This window comes from Mobula hypostoma, chromosome X1 (genome assembly GCF_963921235.1).
Source record: "Mobula hypostoma chromosome X1, sMobHyp1.1, whole genome shotgun sequence".
Taxonomy (NCBI): domain Eukaryota; kingdom Metazoa; phylum Chordata; class Chondrichthyes; order Myliobatiformes; family Myliobatidae; genus Mobula; species Mobula hypostoma.
Genome location: NC_086128.1, coordinates 34,135,172 through 34,158,506, shown reverse-complemented (window position 1 = coordinate 34,158,506; position 23,335 = coordinate 34,135,172). Strand labels below are relative to the sequence as shown.

The following is a 23,335-nucleotide window of genomic DNA, read 5'->3' as shown; positions in this document are numbered from 1 at the left end:
TTGAAAATGAAGTTTACATTTCATGTCAGAGACACCAAATAACAAGTTGACAGCTCTAACAGCACTTAAGTATCCTGGTACTTTCTGAATCTTTACTCAAACAATGAAGGCTATCACCTATAGAATACAGTATGATTTGTTTTAAGTAGATTATTTTTTCCTTGAGTTTTTTTTCCTTGTTTTATTTCTTTATAGCTAACTTAAAACAAATTTCACAATGCTAAGACAAATATCAGGTCAATGGCTTTAAAATTAGAAATATGAGCAATTTAAACCCAGTTATTTATTTAAGAGAATATTCACTGGTGATTGAAAGTAGATCTTTTCTTTATATATTCAGTGAGTGTGGATATTGTTGACAAACCAGAATCGATTTTCCATCCAGAACTGGTTCTTGACTCAAGAAGTCTTGTCAGAGTATTTCGAGGCCTGTTAGGAGTCAGCCAGTCAGTGCTGGAGTCAGACATGGCCAGTGTTGAGAAGGACATGAGTGAATCAGATGGGTGCCTGTGACAACCCTGTGGTTCTGTAGTTACCACTACTGATACTGGCAAGTTCTTTGGTGCCTGGAATAGCTAGTGAAATTGGTAGTGTGTCCCAGGCCAATTACTGATTTTAAATTAGAATGAGCTTCCTATATCCCGAAGACATGTTGGTTGGTAGGTTTTGTTGAGGACCCACAACCATGAAACTTTAGAGTAGGACCTCCCCTTCCCCCATTCCTTGCTGTTCATGTGCCTATCTAATACCTCTTACTGATGTTTAAGATGCATTTAGACAGACACATGACAGACAAGGAATGGAGGGATATAGACTAGCTACAGGCAGATGGGTTTAGTTTGGAATGGCATTGCAGTCGAAAGTGATGCCTTTTCAAGTTTCGAAATTGCATAAGTAAACAAAGTTAATTCAAAGAAATATGGTTATTCCTAAAGTTAAAAATTTGAAGTAAACCAGATGAACTGATGACACAAATAGTGTCAAAGGGGTTTAACTAAAAGCTATTATGGAAAAAGTGGTTGCCAGATGACTAAAGTTGGAAATTAAATATTCCTGCACACTTAACATTTGAAAAGGATGGATGAAGTGAAAGAGGGAGGGGCTGGGCTGGGTGTACTGATAATAACTGCTGCCATAATGGGAGGAGTGGGTAATGAACTTGAGCCGGCAGAACAGGAAGTGGAATGTGTTTGGGTGAAGACCGAGAATTCAACCCTGAATTTATTGGTTTCTTTCAAATCCCTCAGCGATGCGTTGTGACCAGGGCCTGTAAAGGAGTTCCCACCTCACCTTGTAATTGGGAATGTGTAAACCAGTGGAAATGAAAGGAGCTGTGATGAAGGAAACCAAAAGTGTAAAAAAGAATCTGTTGGCCAAAATGAAACAAATCTGCGTGAAACATAATGTGTACCAAATCAACAGAGAGGAAAACACTTCACAGGGGTACATACCTTCAGGGAGCTAATAAATCTGACTCACCAGTGTTCACCAAAGACCTTGAACTGTAAATTTGCAATATAGTCTTGGATGTACTTTGTAATCCTTTACTGATTTTTAGTTTGACTGCAGTGATTTACCAAGTTGGTCAGCAGGAAATTCAGAAAGTCACACATTTTTCATGCCAAGCTGGGCAACTTATTTTTCAGTCCTTGTGTGGCTCCACTCAAATATGGGCAAATTAATCCTCCTCAGTTTTGCTGGTGAACTGTACCTAACTGTACTGACACAATGGGACAACAGGTAGTATAGCTGTCTCATCCCAGGTTTTATTTTGACCTCTTAGTTGTCTGTTGAGTTCATACATCTTTCTCCCCATGACTATGGTTTCCCCTCACATCCCAATGACATGTTAGCTGGGAGGTGATCCAGCTAGAAGTCAGGAGATGGATGCAAGAAAATTTCCAAGTCACTGAATAACCCTTGGAGTGCAGTTAAATCAATCATCAAGGAATGGAAAGAGTATAGCACAGCTGTAAATCTGCTTAGAGCAGGCCATCCTCAGAAACTGAGTGACTGCAAGAAGGGGACTAGTGAGGGAGGCCATCAAGAGACCTATGACAGCTCTGGAGGAGTTACAAGCTTCAGTGGCTGAGATGGAAGAGACTGCGCATACAACTGTTGCCCAGGTGCTTCACCAATCACAGCTTTATGGGAGAGTGGCAAAGAGAAAGCTACTGTTGAAAAATCTCACGTAAAGTCTCAGCTAAAATTTACCAGAAGGCATGTGGGAGACTCTGAAGTCAGATGAAAGAAGGTTCTATGGTCTGTTGAAATTAAAACTGGGCTTTTTGGCCATCAGACTAAATGCTATGTTTGGCTCACACACATCATCAAAAACACACCATCCCTACTGTGAAGCATGGTGGTGTCTGCATCATGCTGTGGTGATCCTTCTCTGCAGCAGGCCCTGGAAGCAAGCGTAAAGCCAAATTTACACAGGAATGGCTTAAAAACAACAAAGTTAATGTCCTGGAGTGGCCAAGTCAGAGTCCAGACGTCAATCCGATTGAGAATTTGTGGCTGGACTTGAAAAGGGCTGTTCACTTACGATCCCCATGCAATCTGCCAGAGCCTGGGCAGTTTTGAAAAGAAGAATGGGGAAAAATTGCAGTGTGCAGATGTGCAAAGCTGATAGAGACCAATCCACACAGACTCAAGGCTGTAATTGCTGCCAAAGGTGCATCTACTAAATACTGACTTGAAGGGGATGAATGCTTATACAATCAATTATTTTGTGTTTTATATTTGTAATTAATTTAGATCACTTTGTAGAGCTCAGTTTTCACTTTGACTCAAAAGTCTTTTTCTGTTGCTCAGTGTCAAAAAAGCCAAATTAAGTACACTGTGATTTAATGTTGTAAAACAATAAAACATAAAAACTTTCAGTGGGAGGTGAATACTTTTTATAGGAAGTGTAAATAACATTCTATTTTTCCATTTTTCATAACAAAATGGATAACTCACATTTCCTCCCTTTAGCCTCCGTCTTTATCCCCACTCATTGAAAATGTCCACATTTCTTTTCAGATCTTTGTGTCCTCGTCCTGCCCTCCTTTCCAAGGTATCCCTGTAGCTCATCAAACCTGAATACGCTGCAGTCAATCACTTTATCTGTCAATATAATAGACTCTAACTAGCTGAGGGCTCAGCACTGATCTATTATGGACTCCACTAGCTTGCCAAAAACGACCTGTTTATTTCTAGATAACCAATCCTTCATCCTAACTGTATATGACTATCAAATTGATGCGCTCTTATCTTGTGCAGTAATCTTTATTGAATGCCTTTGGAAATCCAACAAGATTGTGTCTGTTGACTTTCTTTATACATCCTGCTAGTTAGAACCTCAAGATCTGTAAAGAAAAAATATACTAAGTCACAATTTTCATTTCATGAAACAATGTTGACACTGTTCTGTGTGTTATGGTAATATCTTGGTAAGCGCAATTGCTTTACAGCAGCAGCGATTCACCAATCGGGCTTCAATTCCTGCCACTGTCTCTAAAGAGTTTTTACGTTCTCACCATGACCACGTGGATTTCCTCCGGGTGCTCCGGTTTCCTCCCATATATCAAAGACTTACAGTTAGGAATAGTAATTTGTGGGCATGCTATGTTGGTGCCAGAAGCATGGTGACACTTGCAGGCTCACTGAATTGATTTGACACAAATGATGCCTTTCGCTGTATGTTTCGATGTACGTGTGAAACATAAAGCTAATCTTTCATCTTCATCTTCTAAGTGCTCTACTATCACCTCCTTGGTACTGCCTTGATTCCCTGCTTTCTCTCTCCTTCCTTTCTTGAGTAGCTGGATCCTTTCCAAGTCTGGGAATTTTGGAAGATCACATCTGACATGAAGTTGCTGAGTTGCACAGAAACCTCAGCCCACCATATCCATGCTGACCATTCTAAACTTACAGGACCTGATATGTAGTCTTTATGCCTTGGCACTTCACATGCTGGTCCAGAGCTAGCCGGAGCGCACCAGAGCGCGCCTGGCACATCTTTAAGAAAAAAGCCGAAATAAACAAGCTAATTAATTAGCTGGTGAACGCAGCAGGCCAGGCAGCATCTCTAGGAAGAGGTGCAGTCGACGTTTCAGGCCGAGACCTTTCGTCAGGACTAACTGAAGGAAGAGCTAGTAAGAGATTTGAAAGTGGGAGGGGGAGATCCAAAATGATAGGAGAAGACAGGAGGGGGAGGGATGGAGCCAAGAGCTGGACAGGTGATAGGCAAAAGGGATATGAGAGGATCATGGGACAGGAGGTCCGGGAAGAAGGAAAAGGGGGGCACCCAGAGGATGGGCAAGGGGTATAATCAGAGGGACAGAGGGAGAAAAAGGAGAGTGAGAGAAAGAATGTGTGTATAAAATTAAGTAACAGATGGGGTACGAGGGGGAGGTGGGGCATTAGCGGAAGTTAGAGAAGTCGATGTTCATGCCATCAGGTTGGATTTATCAAGATATTTTCACTCACAGAACAGCCACTTGCTGGATGTTTTTTTGTTTTTGGCACCATTCTTTGTAAACTCCAGAGTCTGTTGTGCATAAAAATCCTTGGAGATCAGCAGTTTCCGAGATACTCAAATCACCCTGGGCGGCACCTAATTAATTAGCTTGTTTATTTCGGCTTTTTTCTTAAAGATGTGCCAGACGTGTTCCGGTGCGCTCCAGCTAGCACTGCACCCCTGGTCCAGATTCCTCTTAAGGTTTGGCTCTGCCTCTCCACTCTCCCTGGCAGAGCATTTTAGATTCTAACCACCTTCTGGGAGAAAGAACTCTTCCTCATATCCTCTTAAAACACCCCTATCCATTCTTTAAGCCTATGCCCTCAGGTCTTAGCTATCTGTGCTTTAAGGAAAAGTTTTCTATCTACCCTAGCTATTCTTCATAATTCTATATACCTCATTCAGGACCCCCAAAATTTCCTCCACTCCAAGGGAAATAAACCTGTTGTGTGTCCATCCCACAGGAACCTAGTGATTTAAGCTAAACCAATTTGCATTAGTTTACTTGATAGTTGAAAATAATTCAGCTGAAATTTAATTGAACAGAATTTCTTTGACAAACAGTTACAGATAAATATTCTGTCAACATATTATGTTTGATTTGTAGAGGATTATTCTACAGCAACAGCCGTGGAGAAAACTGATGATTCTACCTCATTGGTGCACACATCCAATGTGTTTATGATGGAATCTGCTGGGTCCAGGGCATCAGCCACAACCTCCTGTTCTGAAGCAACTAATGGCAGGTCAGAGAATGGCCTTGAGACCTTGCATGAGCATGCTGCAGAGATCATTAGAAGTGAGGGCACCAACAGTGTCAGCTCGGCCCCTGAGAATGAGAAAGAGGGCGAGAAAATGAAACAGCATCTGTACTGCGCAGCTTGCAAAGTGACCGTAAACTCCGTATCACAACTCGAGGCACACAACAACGGTGAGTAGCCCCACTGCTTCACATCTGTGAAGCAATGTGGGAAGAAATGTAAGTGGCCTTTGTTTCCCAGAGGCAGAAGGACAAAATTTTATTCAGATGCATGTTACACAGCAACACATAGGAATTATAAGATAGAAACAAAGACATAGGAGCAGAATTTTATTATTTAGGGCATCGAGTCTGCTCTGCTATTCAATCATGGCTGATTTATTTTCCCTCCCAACTCCAACCTCCTGCCTTCTTCCTGTAAAATGTGATGCTCTTACTAATCAAGAACCTATCAACCTCCACTTTCAATATACCCAACAACTTGGCCTCCACAGCCATCTGTTGCAATGAATTCCACAGATTCATCACCATCTGGCTAAAAAAAAGCACCTCCTCATCACTGTTCTAAAGGTACGTCCTTCTTTCCTGAGGCTGTGCCTTTGTCCTAGCCACTCCCACTATTTCAAATATTCTCTCTGCATCCACTCTATCTCGGTCTTTCAATATTCGGTAGGTTTCAATGAGATCCCTGCTCATTCTTCTGAGCTCCAGGGAGTACAGGCCTAGGCCAACAAACGCTCCTCATGCAACCCATCTGGTGAAGCCCAGTTGGTTTTGCTTCCATCCTCATTCACCATATAATCTTCCCCATTGTATTAATTTACCTTAAAGGCGTCAAGTTGCTTTCATTCAGATTTCAGTTGTCTTCCTTCATCTGCCACAATAAATTTTCCCTTAAGAAAGCTACAGATCAGTGGTCCACTGTTGTCAGCCTCCAGTTGAAAACATGTACCACCAGGCTCAAGGAATATCCTAAGACTATTGAGTGGACCTCTTGTACCATAGGATGGGCTTTTGAACTCACAGTCTACCGCATCATGGCCTTGCACCTTATTGTTTGCCTACACTGCACTTTCTCTGTAACTGTAACATCATATTCTGCATCCAGTATTGTTTTTTACCATGTACTACCTCAATGTACTGATGTGGTAAAACAATCTGTGTGGATGGCATGCAAAACGAAGATTTTCACTGTCCCTCAGTACATGTGACCGATTACCAAGTGCCATTGTTGGTTCTCAGCTGGTTGAACGGGGTCCATTGCTTGCCCCTAGAGTGGCCTATCTCAAAGGAGTGAGATAACTCTCAGATCCCTTGTTCTCAAATAAAACACATTGTGTGGCTGGTAGTCACAGAACTTATCATGTCAGTTACAAAAATAGATAGTTGCTCCTTGGCTCGTGAGATTATTAGTGGAGGAAGTCCTAAAATATGGTAAGGAACTTGAATGTAAAGGAATTAAATAAAGCAGCATTTTTAAACTAAGTGTTAAAATTGATCGTCGATAATTTAATTGATGTTTATTAACATAGAAACATAGAAACATAGAAAATAGGTGCAGGAGTAGGCCATTCGGCCCTTCGAGCCTGCACCGCCATTTATTATGATCATGGCTGATCATCCAACTCAGAACCCAGCCTTCCCTCCATACCCCCTGACCCCTGTAGCCACAAGGGCCATATCTAACTTCCTTTTAAACATAGCTAATGAACTGGCCTCAACAGTTTGCTGTGGCAGAGAATTCCACAGATTCACCACTCTCTGTGTGAAGAAGTTTTTCCTAACCTCGGTCCTAAAAGGCTTCCCCTCTATCCTCAAACTGTGACCCCTCGTTCTAGACCTCCCCAACATCGGGAACAATCTTCCTGCATCTAGCCTGTCCAATCCCTTTAGGATCTTTTATAGTTTGATAGTTTTACATCCATCTGACAGGCTTAACCTCCCATCTCAACAAGAATACTTTTAACAGGCCAGTACTCCTTTAGTGGAGAGTCAGCCTAGATTTTTGATCTCAGCAATAGTGAGATAAAGAACACAGTGGCTTTATAGACTTGCTGGATAGAATATTTTGATTTCAAATTAATAAGTTCAGAACTGCAAAAAAAAATTTTCAGAAGAGAGAGTACTTAACAGATTTGTTGTTGCTTCTATGCCCACCATTTTAACCGAGGGATAAATTATAGATGAACGTGCATATTAAAGAAGAGCATGAAGCAAAGAGATTCAAACCATTTGCCCACTATATTTTGATACAATAATTTCTCATCTTGCCTAATCTGAAAAATAAAACTTAACGAGCAAACTTTTATAAAGCAGTTTTCGAAATTTTAATGTGTTCCAATGTGCGTTACAGCTAATGGATTATTGTTCCAAAGCAGACTAACATGGAAGTCAACTTACTCATATTTCATAAATTCTACTCTGTAAAATATAAAAAATTGACTTACTTTGGAGCTACCATAAGAAGTAGGGACAAGAGTAGGCAATTCAGCTCCACCATCCAGTAGGATCATGGCTGATCCAATGTTCCTCATCCACTTTCCTGCCCTTTCCCCATGACCTCCATTAGAAAGCTAGTTATCTTCACCTTAGGCATACACATACACCTCTCAACCCCTTTAAGAAAGTAAGTTGTTCCTCATTACTTTCTTAAATGGCACAGCTCCCCCCTCCACTTTATTCTGAAACCATGCCCGCTGGTTCTAGGTTCTCCCATGACAACAACATCCTTTCAGTATTTACCCCATCAGAGCTATAACATTTCAATAAGATCACCTCTCATTCCCCTAAACTCCAATTAGAGTCCTGATTGTTTAACTTTTCCTCAAGGATCATAGAAACATAGGGAAAAAAATAGGTGCAGGAGTAGGCCATTCGGCCCTTCGGGCCTGCACCGCCATTTATTATGATCATGGCTGATCATCCAACTCAGACCCCTGCACCAGCCTTCCCTCCATACCCCCTGATCCCCGTAGCCACAAGGGCCATATCTAACTCCCTCTTAAATATAGCCAATGAACTGGCCTCAACTGTTTCCTGTGGCAGAGAATTCCACAGATTCACCACTCTCTGTGTGAAGAAGTTTTTCCTAATCTCGGTCCTAAAAGGCTTCCCCTTTATCCTCAAACTGTGACCCCTCGTTCTGGACTTCCCCAACATCGGGAACAATCTTCCTGCATCTAGTCTGTCCAATCCCTTTAGGATTTTATACGTTTCAATCAGATCCCCCCTCAATCTTCTAAATTCCAACGAGTACAAGCCCAGTTCATCCAGTCTTTCTTCATATGAAAGTCCTGTCATCCCAGGAATCAATCTGGTGAACCTTCTTTGTACTCCCTCTATGGCAAGGATGTCTTTCCTCAGATTTGGGGACCAAAACTGCACACAATACTCCAGGTGTGGTCTCACCAAGGCCTTGTACAACTGCAGTAGTACCTCCCTGCTCCTGTACTCGAATCCTCTCGCTATAAATGCCAGCATACCATTCGCCTTTTTCACCACCTGCTGTACCTGCATGCCCACTTTCAATGACTGGTGTATAATGACACCCAGGTCTCATTGCACCTCCCCTTTTCCTAATCGGCCACCATTCAGATAATAATCTGTTTTCCTATTTTTGCCACCAAAGTGGATAACTTCACATTTATCCACATTAAATTGCATCTGCCATGAATTTGCCCACTCACCCAACCTATCCAAGTCACCCTGCATCCTCTTAGCATCCTCCTCACAGCTAAGACTGCCACCCAGCTTCGTGTCATCCGCAAACTTGGAGATGCTGCATTTAATTCCCTTATCCAAGTCATTAATATATATTGTAAACAACTGGGGTCTCAGCACTGAGCCTTGCGGTACCCCACTAGTCACCGCCTGCCATTCTGAAAAGGTCCCGTTTATTCCCACTCTTTGCTTCCTGTCTGCTAACCAATTCTCCATCCACATCAATACCTTACCCCCAATACCGTGTGCTTTAAGTTTGCACACTAATCTCCTGTGTGGGACCTTGTCAAAAGCCTTTTGAAAATCCAAATATACCACATCCACTGGTTCTCCCCTATCCACTCTACTAGTTACATCCCCAAAAAATTCTATGAGATTCGTCAGACATGATTTTCCTTTCACAAATCCATGCTGACTTTGTCCGATGATTTCACCGCTTTCCAAATGTGCTGTTATCACATCTTTGATAACTGACTCCAGCAGTTTCCCCACCACCGACGTTAGGCTAACTGGTCTATAATTCCCCGGTTTCTCTCTCCCTCCTTTTTTAAAAAGTGGGGTTACATTAGCCACCCTCCAATCCTCAGGAACTAGTCCAGAATCTAACGAGTTTTGAAAAATTATCACTAATGCATCCACTATTTCTTGGGCTACTTCCTTAAGCACTCTGGGATGCAGACCATCTGGCCCTGGGGATTTATCTGCCTTCAATCCCTTCAATTTACCTAACACCACTTCCCTACTAACATGTATTTCGCTCAGTTCCTCCATCTCACTGGACCCTCTGTCCCCTACTATTTCTGGAAGATTATTTATGTCCTCCTTAGTGAAGACAGAACCAAAGTAATTATTCAATTGGTCTGCCATGTCCTTGCTCCCCATAATCAATTCACCTGTTTCTGTCTGTAGGGGACCTACATTTGTCTTTACCAGTCTTTTCCTTTTTACATATCTGTAAAAGCTTTTACAGTCAGTTTTTATGTTCCCTGCCAGTTTTCTCTCATAATCTTTTTTCCCCTTCCTAATTAAGCCCTTTGTCCTCCTCTGCTGAACTCTGAATTTCTCCCAGTCCTCAGGTGAGCCACTTTCTCTGGCTAATTTGTATGCTTCTTCTTTGGAATTGATACTATCCCTAATTTCTCTTGTCAGCCACGGGTGCATTACCTTCCTTGATTTATTCTTTTGCCAAACTGGGATGAACAATTGTTGTAGTTCATCCATGCAACCTTTAAATGCTTGCCATTGCATATCCACCGTCAATCCTTTAAGTGTCATTTGCCAGGCTATCTTAGCTAATTCACGTCTCATACCTTCAAAGTTACCCCTCTTTAAGTTCAGAACCTTTGTTTCTGAATTAACTATGTCACTCTCCATCTTAATGAAGAATTCCACCATATTATGGTCACTCTTACCCAAGGGGCCTCTCACGACAAGATTGCTAATTAACCCTTCCTCATTGCTCAAAACCCAGTCCAGAATAGCCTGCTCTCTAGTTGGTTCCTCGACATGTTGGTTCAAAAAACCATCCCGCATACATTCCAAGAAATCCTCTTCCTCAGCACCTTTACCAATTTGGTTCACCCAATCTACATGTAGATTGAAGTCACCCATTATAACTGCTGTTCCTTTATTGCACACATTTCTAATTTCCTGTTTAATACCATCTCCGACCTCATTACTACTGTTAGGTGGCCTGTACACAACTCCCACCAGCGTCTTCTGCCCCTTAGTGTTACGCAGCTCTACCCATATCGATTCCACATCTTCCCGGCTTATGTCCTTCCTTTCTATTGCGTTAATCTCTTCTTTAACCAGCAACGCCACCCCACCTCCCCTTCCTTCATGTCTATCCCTCCTGAATATTGAATATCCCTGAACGTTGAGCTCCCATCCTTGGTCACCCTGGAGCCATGTCTCTGGGATCCCAACTATATCATAATCATGAATAACAATCTGCACTTTCAATTCATCCACCTTATTACGAATGCTCCTTGCATTGACACATAAAACCTTCAGGCGCTCTTTTACAACTCTCTTAGCCCTTATACAATTATGTTCAAAAGTGGCCCTTTTTAATGCTTGCCCTGGATTTGTCGGCCTGCCACTTTTACTTTTCTCCTTAGTACTTTTTGCTTCTACCCTCACTTTACACCCCTCTGTCTCTCTGCACTGGTTCCCATCCCCCTGTTGTGAACTAACCTCCTCACGCCTAGCCTCTTTAATTTGATCCCCACCCCCCAACCATTCTAGTTTAAAGTCACCTCAGTAGCCCTCGCTAATCTCCCTGCCAGTATATTGGTCCCCCTAGGATTCAAGTGTAACCCGTCCTTTTTGTACAGGTCACACCTGCGCCAAAAGAGGTCCCAATAATCCAAAAACTTGAATCCCTGCCCCCTGCTCCAATCCCTCAGCCACGCATTTATCCTCCACCTCATCGCATTCCTACTCTCACTGTCGCGTGGCACAGGCAGTAATCCCGAGATTACTACCTTTGCGGTCCTTTTTCTCAACTCCCTTCCTAGCTCCCTATATTCTCCTTTCAGGACCTCATCCCTTTTCCTACCTATGTCATTGGTACCTATATGTACCACGACCTCTGGCTCCTCACCTTCCCACTTCAGGATATCTTGGACACGATCAGAAATATCCCGGACCCTGGCACCAGGGAGGCAAACTACCATCCGGGTCTCTGGACTGCGTCCACAGAATCGCCTATCTGACCCCCTTACTATCGAGTCCCCTATCACAACTGCCCTCCTCTTCCTTGCCCTACCCTTCTGAGCTACAGGGCCAGACTCTGTGCCGGAGGCACGGCCGCTGTCGCTTCCCCCGGTAAGCTGTCCCCGCCAACAGTACTCAAACAGGAGTACCTATTGTTAAGGGGCACAACCACCGGGGTACTCTCTATTACCTGACTCTTCCCCTCCCCCCTCCTAACCATGACCCACTTGTCTGCCTCCCGTGGCCCCGGCGTGACCACCTGCCTGCAACTCCTCTCTATCAACTCCTCACTCGAAGGTCATCGAGCTGCAGCTCCAGTTCCGTAACGCGGTCCCTTAGGATCAAGCCTTCCAAAGCCCAAATCATCATAAATAATCTTCACTAAACTCTCTCCAATGAAATAATCTTTCCTAAAATAGGGGCACAGTGTTGTTCATAAAGATGTGGTCTCACTGGAGTTGAGCTGCAACAGGAATTCTCTACTCTTTATACTGCAGACCCCTTAATTTAAGAGCCAACATTCCATTCACCTTCCCCATTACTTGCTGTCCTCATGCGTTCGCCTTCTGTGTTTTGCTCACAGGGCTGTGAGGTGAGTGCTGGATAGTTGTTCTGAGGCAAAAGGTCAGAGCATGCACAAGAACAGAACAGCCGACTCCTGCTTTTATTTCCTATATTGGATATAAAAACAGAATTAGGCCATTCAACCCATGGAATCTGCTCAGCCATTCAATCATGGCCGATCTTTTTTTTCAAACCCATTCTCCAATAATGCTTAACCCATTTACCAACAAAGAACATATCATTCTCTGCCTTAACTACACCCAATGACTCCACAGCCCTCTATGGTAAAAAAAATTCAACAAAAGCACCACCCCCTGGCTGAAATTCCTCTCATCAGTTTTAAAAAGGACATCCCTTTATTCTGAGGCCTGTCTTCTGGTCCTATTCTACTACCAATGGAAACATCCTCTCCATATCCATTCTGTCCAGGCCATTTGGTGTTGTCTGCAAAATCCTGAGCCAACATGTCTCAGGTGAATCCAAAGAAAATAGTGTCCTGGGGTCACACCATTGAGCCCAAAACTCAATTTTTGTCAATTGGCAACCTGGGGTGGGAAATTATTGGGAAATATGTACTGACAGCAAATAGGCAACTGAATTTTCATTTAAATATTGGCCATCCTATGTAATATGGGACAATTGACAACACTAGTCCACACTTTGATTTCTCTGTTTCATCACAAATATTCCTAAATTGTTTGTGACCAGTGTTAATGTAATTATAAATAATGGAGGCTGATGCATTATTTTTCCAATGTTTTAGGGTCAAAGCATAAATCAGTGCTGCAGGGTCAGAACAGTCACAACAGAAGGAGCAGACTGAGGCTGTTCCCACGGACATTGTACAAAACCAAACGCATTGGTAACAAAGGCAGCATTGGCATCCAGAGCAAGGCTTTCCACTGTAACATCTGCGAAATCTACGTCAACTCCGAAACTCAACTCAAGCAGGTGAGTTACCTGTTTCCACTGCAAAATATAGAGCTGAAACCTCGAAATTTACATTATGCATTCATCCAAAGAAACCTTCTTTCCTTCTTCTGTAATTGTTACTCGGGAGATGCTGTCAGTGAAGCTCCTGGAACAGTGTAGGGTGGTAAACTCATTGGTTAAGAGTTCAAATCCCATCATGAGTTTAAATTCAGTTAATTAAATAAAGCTGACATAAGAAACTACTATTAGTTATCATGATTAATAACAGGGACCTAAGCTACAAGAACTTCATCTCAAATACTGAAACAGTCCAAGTAGATGATTCACCACTACCTCTTGATGGCCAGACTGCAGGGCCCACATCCTCCAGAGGTTCTTACAATTTTTGGTCAAAGTAAAAGCAAATGGAATACCCCTTGCTTCATTCCAAGTGCAATCAATGTTCCTCTGTCCATTTGTAATCTCTTGCAACCCCGCACCCTAATTTTCGAACTTTCTGCATTATTCCCTAAACCACCTCTCCCCATTCCGCTCCACATTTTGGCTGTCTGGATTGTCCTGAAGTGCTGCCATGTGTAGATGGGGGGAAACCAAGGCTCTAAAAAATTGGACTTTTGTTTGTTGGTATTGTTGGAATCAGAATCAGGTTTTATTATCACTGACTATGTCATGAAATTTGTTCCTTTGCGGCAGCAGTACAGTGCAATACCTGTAAAAGTCGCAATAAGAATATATTAAATAAATAGTACCTAAAAGAGAGAAAATAGTGAGCTAGCGTACATGGGTTCATAGATCTGTCAGAAATCTGATGGCGAATGAGAAGAAGCTGTTCCTAAAACACCGAGTGTGCATCTTCAGGCTCCTATGGCCCCACTTGATGGTAGTAATGGGAAGAGGGCATTGTGAGTGTGCTAGAACATCGCTGAAGAGATGTTTTGTGATAGACCCACAGGAATACTGAAGCTCTCACCCAGAAAGCAGAGCCTTCAATACCAACCTCTCAAACCCTTCAACTGTTCCATGGAGGCCCAGGCACAAATACGTTCCTTTTACATTTCAGCTTTGATCACCATCCTTTCCAAAAACCAGGAAAAGAAATATATTTCACCACTTTCAGCCTCCCTGGGAAGTCCAAAAATCCTTTCAAACCCAAGAGGTTGTTTTGAACTGTAAATGTTGTAACATAGGAAATGTGATAACTAGCTCCAACCATCAAGAATATGACAGGAACTAGATGATCTATGTCATAATCTCTTCCTTATATTTCAGCTTCTCAGTCTTCCCACAGAGTAGAGTTTCACCACAGGAAAGGGGTAGCAAGATTACAAACTGATGGTAATCTTTTTAAAAGTCCTAAATTGCATGCCCTAAAGAAGATAAGCACTGCAGCTCACTGAACCTTCTCCCTGGCGCGCCTTTACCCCTCCATGGCCTGCTTTCTGTGTTCAGTGTATAAAACCCAAGTACACATAGCTTCACTAACAGTGCCTAAATATATGTACTTAGGAGCCACCATGTACACAAGATAATGTACAATGAGTGCCATGTCTGCTTATCCAGGTACTCAGGCATAATGCACTCATGACCACTTTATCATGTGCCTCCTGTACCTAATAAAGTGGCCACTGAGTGTATGTTCATGGTCTTCTGCTGCTGTAGATCAGCCACTTCAAGGTTTGACGTATTGTGTGTTCAGAGATGCTCTTCTACACACCACTGTTGTAATATGTGGTTATTTGAGTTACTGTTGTCTTCCTGTCAGCATGAACTAGTCTGACCATTCTATTCTGACCTCTCATTAACAAGGTATTTTTACCCTCACTGGAGGTTTTTTTTTCTTTCTCACCCCATTCTCTGTAAACTCTAGAGACTGTGCATGAAAACCCCAGGAGATTGTCAGTTTCTGAGATACTCAAACCACCCCATCTGGCACCAACAATCATTCCACGGTCAAAGTCACTTCGATCAGATTTCATCCCCCTTCTTATGTTTGGTCTGAGCAATATCTGAACCTCTTGACCATGTCTGCATGCTTTTATGCATTGAGTTGCTGCCACATGATTGGCTGATTAGATATTTGCATTAGTGAGCAAATGCACCCAATAAAGTGGCCACTGCGTTTACCTTGAAGTTGACAGGCAACCTTGCTTAGCCAAGTATCTTCACCAAACAACTTCTTTTCTGTATTTTTCACGCATGACGATGGCCATCTGCTAGTAAGGAATAAATGATTTTTTGAAATGCTTAGCTATTCCGTAGGGCAATGCTTTCATAGGAGAGCTTTCATCAACCTACAACCAAGGAGCTCAACAGTTCATTTCCTGAGTGTTGAGTCCAGAATTGAATCACCCTGCATGTTGGCCATGGAAAAGTAAATAATCTCCCTATTGACAGATGAAGTATGATGTGCCATAGTTATAGGATAATAGAGCATGGAAGTAGGCTCTTCAGCCCAACCTGTTCATGCTGATCTAAGCTGGTCCCATTTGCCTGCACTTGGCCAATATCCCTCCATAACTTTCCTATCCATGTCCAAATGTCTCTTAAATGTTGTTATTCTACCTGGTTTAACCACTTCCTCCGGCAGTTCATTTCATATACTCACCACCCTCTGTGTGAAGAAGTTGCCCCTCTGGTTCTTTTTAACCCTTTCTCTTCTCACCTTAAACCTATACCGTCTAGTTTTTAATTCCCTTTCCCTGGGATAAAGATTGTGCATTCGCCAAATCTATGCCTCTCGTGATGTTATACACCTCTATAAGGTCATCCCTCAGTCTCCTAAAATCCAAGGGATGTTTGTCTGCCTTTTAGGAGGCATTATTCCTTTATCTGGTCAATCTATAGTGTCTCAGCAGCTGATGAGTTCTGACAGAGGTAGAACGAGGCAAAGTTAAACTGGTGGAAATAAGTGGTCTTGGAGACACGCCAAAACTCAGTGTACGGAGATGTGAGAATCCAACAGACCAGGGATGGACACAACAACGTCAATAGATTTTGCAGTTGGGAAATGGAGTTTGTGGCAGAGATGGAAATTGATCCTTAGGCAAACCTTGAGGGAAGTTGGAGGAGATGTCTGCTCTTCCAGAAAGAACAGCCAGGAGTCCTGACATCTTACAGCTGAGAAACCTCCATTCAAAGTGGCATTTGCAATATATTGAAGATCATCTATACTGGCTGGAAATGTGGTGAAATTCCCTGGATCATATCCAGAATGCCCAAAGTGACCCCAAAAGATCCTGGGATTTCCAAAAACTTTACTCAGGCATTGATAGATATTTAGACATTAGGAGAATTACTGGGTAAAGAGCTAGTGCAGGAATGTGACACAAAGGCAAAGAACAGCCATGATCTCACTAACTGGTAGAACAAGTATAAAGGACTGAATCCTGACTCCTGCTCCTATTTCAAACGTTATTTATGCCAGGATTTCTGGAAAAAAGCAGAAATAGATCCTTCTATATTGTCAGCTTCCTAAATGCTGAAGTACTGAGTGATCTCCTCAGTAAAATAGAAGGGAAAAACTGATAATTGAAAGTTTGTATAAGAGAACTTCGAAGGAACAGGTGGGGAGGTGGAATCAAGAAGTCAAAAATAGTGAAATAACTCAGGAAATCTACTGTTGCAATCCAGCTGACAGACACTGGCCAGGCAGATCTTTGGCTTAGTGATGGTAGCAACACTGAATGAAATGAGATTACACATAAGCAATACCATCATTTTTCTTAAATGTTGATTTGTCCTGAGTGTTTTTGTCAAGTACTCTTAATGAAACTCAATATGAATTCTGTTTAATAGATTTTAATATTATGGTCAAGTACAAATACAGCCAGAAGTCAAAGGGCTGGCAATATAAACCAGAGCTTTCAGTAAAATATCTGAACAGTGTCTTTCTTTCAAGCACCCTGTTTATCTTTAAATCTGTTTGCATTCCAATGCAGCATATGACCAGCAGAAGACATAAGGAGAGGCTTACAGGAAAGCCATCGAAGCCCAAATACAGTCCTTATGCCAAGCTCCAGCAGACTGCAGTGCTGGCGGTGAGTACTAGGGTCGGACATTGATTATTGACAGGCAGATCTCTGAAAGGCAGAAATGACTGCAGGGTCTATACCCCTTCAACTGCTGCTCCCACAGAAGCTTCAGTATAGACTCCAAGTTAGGTGCTCTTACCCAAGCAACTGAGTGCTTTCACCTGCCTCACGAGCTCACCCATTGGAAGCTAGCAAGGCAAAAAAATATTATGACACTTTTTTACTATTGTACAATCAAGTTGCTTGCTCTGACGGGTAAGGACTCAATTAGAACTCTGCCATTTGAAGCAGCTTGTTACTTGTTGCTTCATGGGCTAGAGTCATGGATTCATATAGCACTGAGTCCTTTCTCCCACCACGTCCACACAAAGTATCAAGCGCCCATTTGACCTCACCTTTCATTAACCCCATTTCACTCTCCCCATATTCCCATTATCTCTGCCCCCCAAATTTCACCAGGGGAAATTGACACCTCTGAAACCATTAAGACACTACTAACCTCTTTAGGAAATTTGCAGTGGCCAGTTAACCAACCAATCCAAAAGTGGTTTCAAGCTATTCCTCTCTGGAGTACCTTGTGAAAGAAGCCAAATGCAGAAAGTTCCATTCTGACAGCAGCATGCTCTTTGGTAATGGAAGGTTCACAGTATCCTGCTGCAACAATCTCTCTCAGTTTTTCTGCCACTACCACTTGGTGGAATATTAACACAGAAGAAAAACACTTTACAAACCAAAACAACTGAAACAAAATTTGCACTTACTAAATTCCAGATTTCTGTGAAATGAAGCAAAAGTGGATTAAAACAATAGAACACTCACAAAGTGCCAGTAACCTTATTCATCATGTCGGTTCTGCAGAAATTCTGAGAGACGCCTTTCAGCAGAACTTCCAGTTGACTGGCTCCATCCTCTGGTTCCCAAGTGATCTCCCATGTCGATGGGACTGTTACTATCTCACAGGCAGGCACCAACAGAGGAAATGCCTCACAAATCTGTTTCTGACAAGAAAATATCTTTGATGTTGGTATTCACTGATAACCTTAATAAAACTGTACATTGAAAGTGCAATAAAAGCTGGCTTGATACAGAACAAATATGGCAAGCCTTCAAGAGAGTTGCTAAAAAGATCTGAATACAAAGTACAATTAAAATAAGTAAATAATGCACCTATCTGCAAGTAGCTTATAAGAGTATGTTTCAAATACTGAAACCTCGTGGATTAAACAACATGATATCGTTTACTCATGCCCCAGATATTTTTAACTCAAGAATTGGGTTCTGAAGTGTACAGAAAATAGAAGCAATTTGAGGCCATTCAGCCCCTCTACACCGTGTCCGGAAGTGTACAAAAATAGTATCTATGTATGAAATACCATAACCAAGATTAATTAAGTAATAAACCATTTACTAAAGATTTGATAAACAAAGAGCTGAAGTAATAAAACAGAAAATACTAATATAACAGGCCAGGCAGCATCTACAGAGCACAAAAGTTATTATTCCAGCTCAATGATCTTTTGTTTTCTGTACAGAACTAATGAAAGATCATTGACTTGAAATAGCTTCCCTCTCCACAAACATTGAGTGTTTCAGATGTCCTGCATCTACAGAATTTTCTGCTTTTGGATCCTAGGTAAATGATTTTGGGCTGAGAATCATAATCAAGGAATTATGATCCAGAGTGGTTGGCGCACCATAATCGTTTTTATGTTATTTTCTCTTTTTTCAGACAAAGATGGCTTTTCAGAAGCATCTCACAAAACCGATAGCAACCGGTTTCTTACCAAATCCTCTAACAGCAGCCACTGTCTGCGCGATGCCAAATCTCACTCTTCGACCGACCACACTCTTCCAGACTCCATTTCTTGGACCAGCCTTCTTCAGAGCCACTCCAGGCCCCCTGAGGGCAACACATACACCATTTCTTTTTGCGCCGTATTGACTTCAGGGTTTAAAACATTACAGACATTTTGGAAAATAAAAGGGAACTATGCAGTCATAAATGTGAACATTATAAGTTATGCATGGCAGAATCCTGCCTTTTGCTTTAACATCTAGAATCAGCAGTTTTATACTGCAAATATATTTAGATGAACATCATATACAGAAAATATGGTTTCAGTAACAAAGACTATTACAGAGCTGATGTAGATGTGTGTAGAGTTCTGGTAGAACCATGGGTTACCAGTCTTTTTTGCACAATATTTTTGTGAGTTCTTTAAAATGTCAGTCATTAGCAAAGGTATTCTGTGCGAGGGCGTTTTTTTTTTATATATAGGGAAGAAATAAAAACCTGAAAAAAGAAACTCTCTGAAACCAAAATGGTTGATGCAAGATCAGCAGTACCGGGCTTGCTGCAGTCCAAGGAAAGAAATATGAATTCATAGCACAAGCATGGCCCCAATTCAATAACCCTACTTTGGGTCAATAATATTGTGGATATGAAATGTCAACCCCACTGCAGCTAAGAGTACTTTCTTGATTGAGATTTCAGGGCACAACCTGATGGCAATACCAAGAGGTCTAGTAGTATAGTGACTCTTTCTCTTATGGACCTTCATCCATCAGTAATGATCATACATCATTCTGGGAGCTACAGAAATATCAAGGCCATCGGTACAGGCTGGAAGTGGAAGGCACGGAATATTATCTGAAATATTTCAGGGGATTAATGTATTATTGGAAAAATGAGCACACTCTCCATGTGTACTGTGTTTGTGATGCCTGCCCTCACAGACTTGACAAGAAAATAATGGTGAAAGGTGACATTAAATCTGTTTCAACCAGTTAGATGACTAGATTACTGCTGTTTTTAATAAATTCTATTTAAAGGATCCCAGTAATATTCCAAGCGAATTCTTTACTTAAAACATTGACTTATGTTTTGTGCTATTCATGCCTTTAGGTTTGATGCAAATGTTAGAGTTTATGTTTTAATGTTAAATATTTTTTTAAAACATGCCTCATAGAGGCACATTATATAGGTAAATTGAGATAACATCCTGTTGCATGGATCCAGAGAGATTAGTTTGAATCCCATTGTGGGACTGACTATAATTGCTAGTCTCACCAGTGATGTCCATCTCCCATGGTTAAACAAAAATAGTACCTGAATGCCTGCTTATTTAAAAGGGACACACACATTTATATAGCAGAGCCCTTTAGAAAGTGATTTGTATTTGGCATGTAGTAACAGATGTGTAGCAGCATTAAAACAAAATCTAAATCAGGTCACAGGTTTTTTAGTTTGTGGACACTGTTTTAACTCAAATGTTAAAGTCTGGAGTTTATTTGGAATATTCCAAGTCAGCAGAGAGGATGTCAACTATATAATTTTTTTTGGCGATGAAGCGCGGAGTAGGCCCTACAGACCCTTCGAGCAGCACCATCCCAGCAACCCCCAACAACGACCACCTACCCTGTGGGACTGTGGGAAGAAACCGGAGCACCCAGAGAACACCCACGCCACACATTCCACTGAGAGGACATGGACCGTAGAGACTCCTTACAGAGGATGCCAGGATTGAACTCCGAATTCTGACACCGAGAGCTGTAAAGCATCATGCTAACCATTATGCCATGGTGGTGCCCAAATCTGCCAAAAAGAATTGAATTGCACAATTAAATAAAAAACAGAAAATGCTGGAGTTACTTGACAGGTCAGGCAACATCTATGAAGAGAGTAACAGAGAGCACTACTGCCACAACATAGTAACAGACCCCTTGGCCTATCCAGTCCATGCTTCATGCAAATGATCTTTCATCAGAAGTAGAAAACAAGCTTAGTTTAAGTTGCAGAAAGAGGTAAGGGTAGAGTAACAGAGGGTATGTGTAGAATGGAGACCAAGGTTGTCCAGGTGATACAAGTGCCAACAGTTTGGACAAAGAGAGGATGAGGAATGCATCTCAACCATTCTGTTTTACTTCAGACTTCCAGCAACTGCCGTGTTTCACAGTTCCAGTAGATCTTTCCTCTCTCACATTTATCTCCTGCCTTTACACTTCTCCAGACAGATCAACTGTGACTGACGAGCATTCATCACCCTCTCTTAGACAACACAATCAGCACTTGGTGTCACTTGATTCTTCAGCTCTTACGTTGATCACAGACATTCCCCATACCCTGAGCTGATGCAGGGTTTCGACATGAGACATCAACAATCCCTTTCCCCCACAGATGCTGCTCGACCAGCTGAGTTTCTCTAGCAGATTATTGTTGGTTCCCTCTACCCCTCCTTTTCTCAGCTAGTTAAAACACATTGGCCTTCCTCACTTTTCTATTTCTGGAAGGTCATTGACCTGAAACGTTAGCTCTGTTTCTGTCCCCACAGGTGCTGCCTGACCTGCTGAGTACCTCCAGCATTTTCTATTCTCATTTTAGGTTCCCAGCATCTGCTTTTTTTTCTTGCTTTTCAAGCTTGTATGTGCAATTTGGTCCTCCAGCTGTTACCAGCTTGATGACTTTTAAGAGTTTCTAGTTGCTTGCCTCTCTGCAAGGAAGAGTGTTGACTTGCTGGGAGCAGCTGTCTCATTGTCTGCCCAACCATGTGAAAATATCACAGGAGTACACAAGTCTCTGACGTTCTGGAAAAAGTTACATGCCAGTTGCTTCCCCAGATTTACATGGTTGAAAGCAGAAATTCAGTAAGAATGTAATATCTAAATACTTCATTAGCACACAGCTTCTAATGTTTTGTTATTTACTGGCTGAGATTTTGACCTTTGAAGGATTTTGTTTAGGCAAAATAATTTTTCTATGTGATCTCCGCTGTTGATATTTAGCAAGGGACATTTACCAGTCTCTGTATATACTACAAGAAATTATTGGTTTCATGTAGAAAGTAAATGGATTCATAACATTCTTCAATTCAGTGTTGCTGTTGTATGAAACTTGCATAAGGAACTGAATGTCTTAAATATGGACAAAGTCTTGCCCCACAGTTTTTACATTTTCTCTTCAGTTGTGTTTACGAAAATGCCCTCCCACGGCCACAGATTTACCTGCAATCTCCTCAATGTGAAATTGAAATAAACACTGTGAATATCATCCTTGTGACCCCAGACTTCCCACTGCGAATATCATTTTACTGGTCTCCAACGTCAACACGTGAGGCCAAGTTATTGTGTCTGAATGTTGTTAACTGTGTGGAGTCATGTGACCACATACCTCCATTTGGTTTGAGAACAAATCTCGCATTATTTTCAATGGGCTGTCACTTATCTGATGCTTGAAGATAGAGTAACTGTTGAAAGGTATTTTGGTAACAGCTATTTTTCTGTCAATGCCGGGTACAACCGATCCATCAATACACTGCAAAGGGCCTCATGGCCCAGATGAGTGAACACTTGGATGAAACTGGAATATTTCAAGTTTAATAAATCAAATACTGGTCTTCCACAAACGTCACCTTTATTTTTATCTACAAAATAAGGTTGCACAGAAAATTGCATTTTTCTTCAAAAATGGCAAACCCCAAAGTTTGGGCTATCAACTCTGACCATGAAGAACTAAGAGTTCCAAATTTCCTCTGGGAATGAGGGTGTGCTTAAGCCATAATTGTTGGAAGCAGGGATTGGCAAGGGTAGAAATTGGGCAGTGCGCAGTTCGATCTGGTTTTCCCCAAAGAGTCTGCAGTGGGACTTCCAACATATCCCTTTACATATACGATCTGGCATCACTGGCAAAACCAACATTTATTGTATATCCTTCATTGTCCTTGAAAGGCGGTGAGGCACCTTTTTGCTGAAGTCCTTCTGATGATGGCACACCTGCAGTGCTGTTGCTTTGAGAATTCCAGTATGAAGACCCAGTGGGAGTGGAGGAATGGTGATAAACTTCCAAGTCAAGATATGTGACCAAGGGTAGAATCCGTAGATGGTGGTGTTCCCTTGTGTCTGGTTCCATTGTGCTTCTAGGTGGTAGAGGCTGCATGGTCGTGGCATCCTTCTGTCAATATTTCACACAGCAGTCACAGTTTTGTGGCAGTGGAGGGAGTGAATGTTTGGGGTGCTGCTTTGTCCTGAATTGTGATCATTTTCCTGCATCCTGGAAGTGCAGAAGAAAGTGAAATGACATTTCACAGGTGCTGTATTCTGGAC

The 23,335-nt window shown here is 41.9% G+C and overlaps 1 protein-coding gene across 1 annotated transcript in view; it reads left to right on the top strand.

The window, feature by feature from the left end:
• Positions 1–22,616, top strand: part of znf385c (zinc finger protein 385C) — a 53,961-nt gene extending 31,345 nt beyond the window's left edge. The window contains exons 2-5 of the mRNA XM_063037827.1: positions 5,115–5,438; positions 13,036–13,223; positions 17,144–17,242; positions 18,966–22,616. Of these exons, the coding sequence (XP_062893897.1) occupies positions 5,115–5,438; positions 13,036–13,223; positions 17,144–17,242; positions 18,966–19,178 (824 nt within the window). The 3' untranslated portion in view covers positions 19,179–22,616. The remainder of the gene's footprint in view (positions 1–5,114; positions 5,439–13,035; positions 13,224–17,143; positions 17,243–18,965) is intronic.
• Positions 22,617–23,335: the final 719 nt, after the last annotated feature.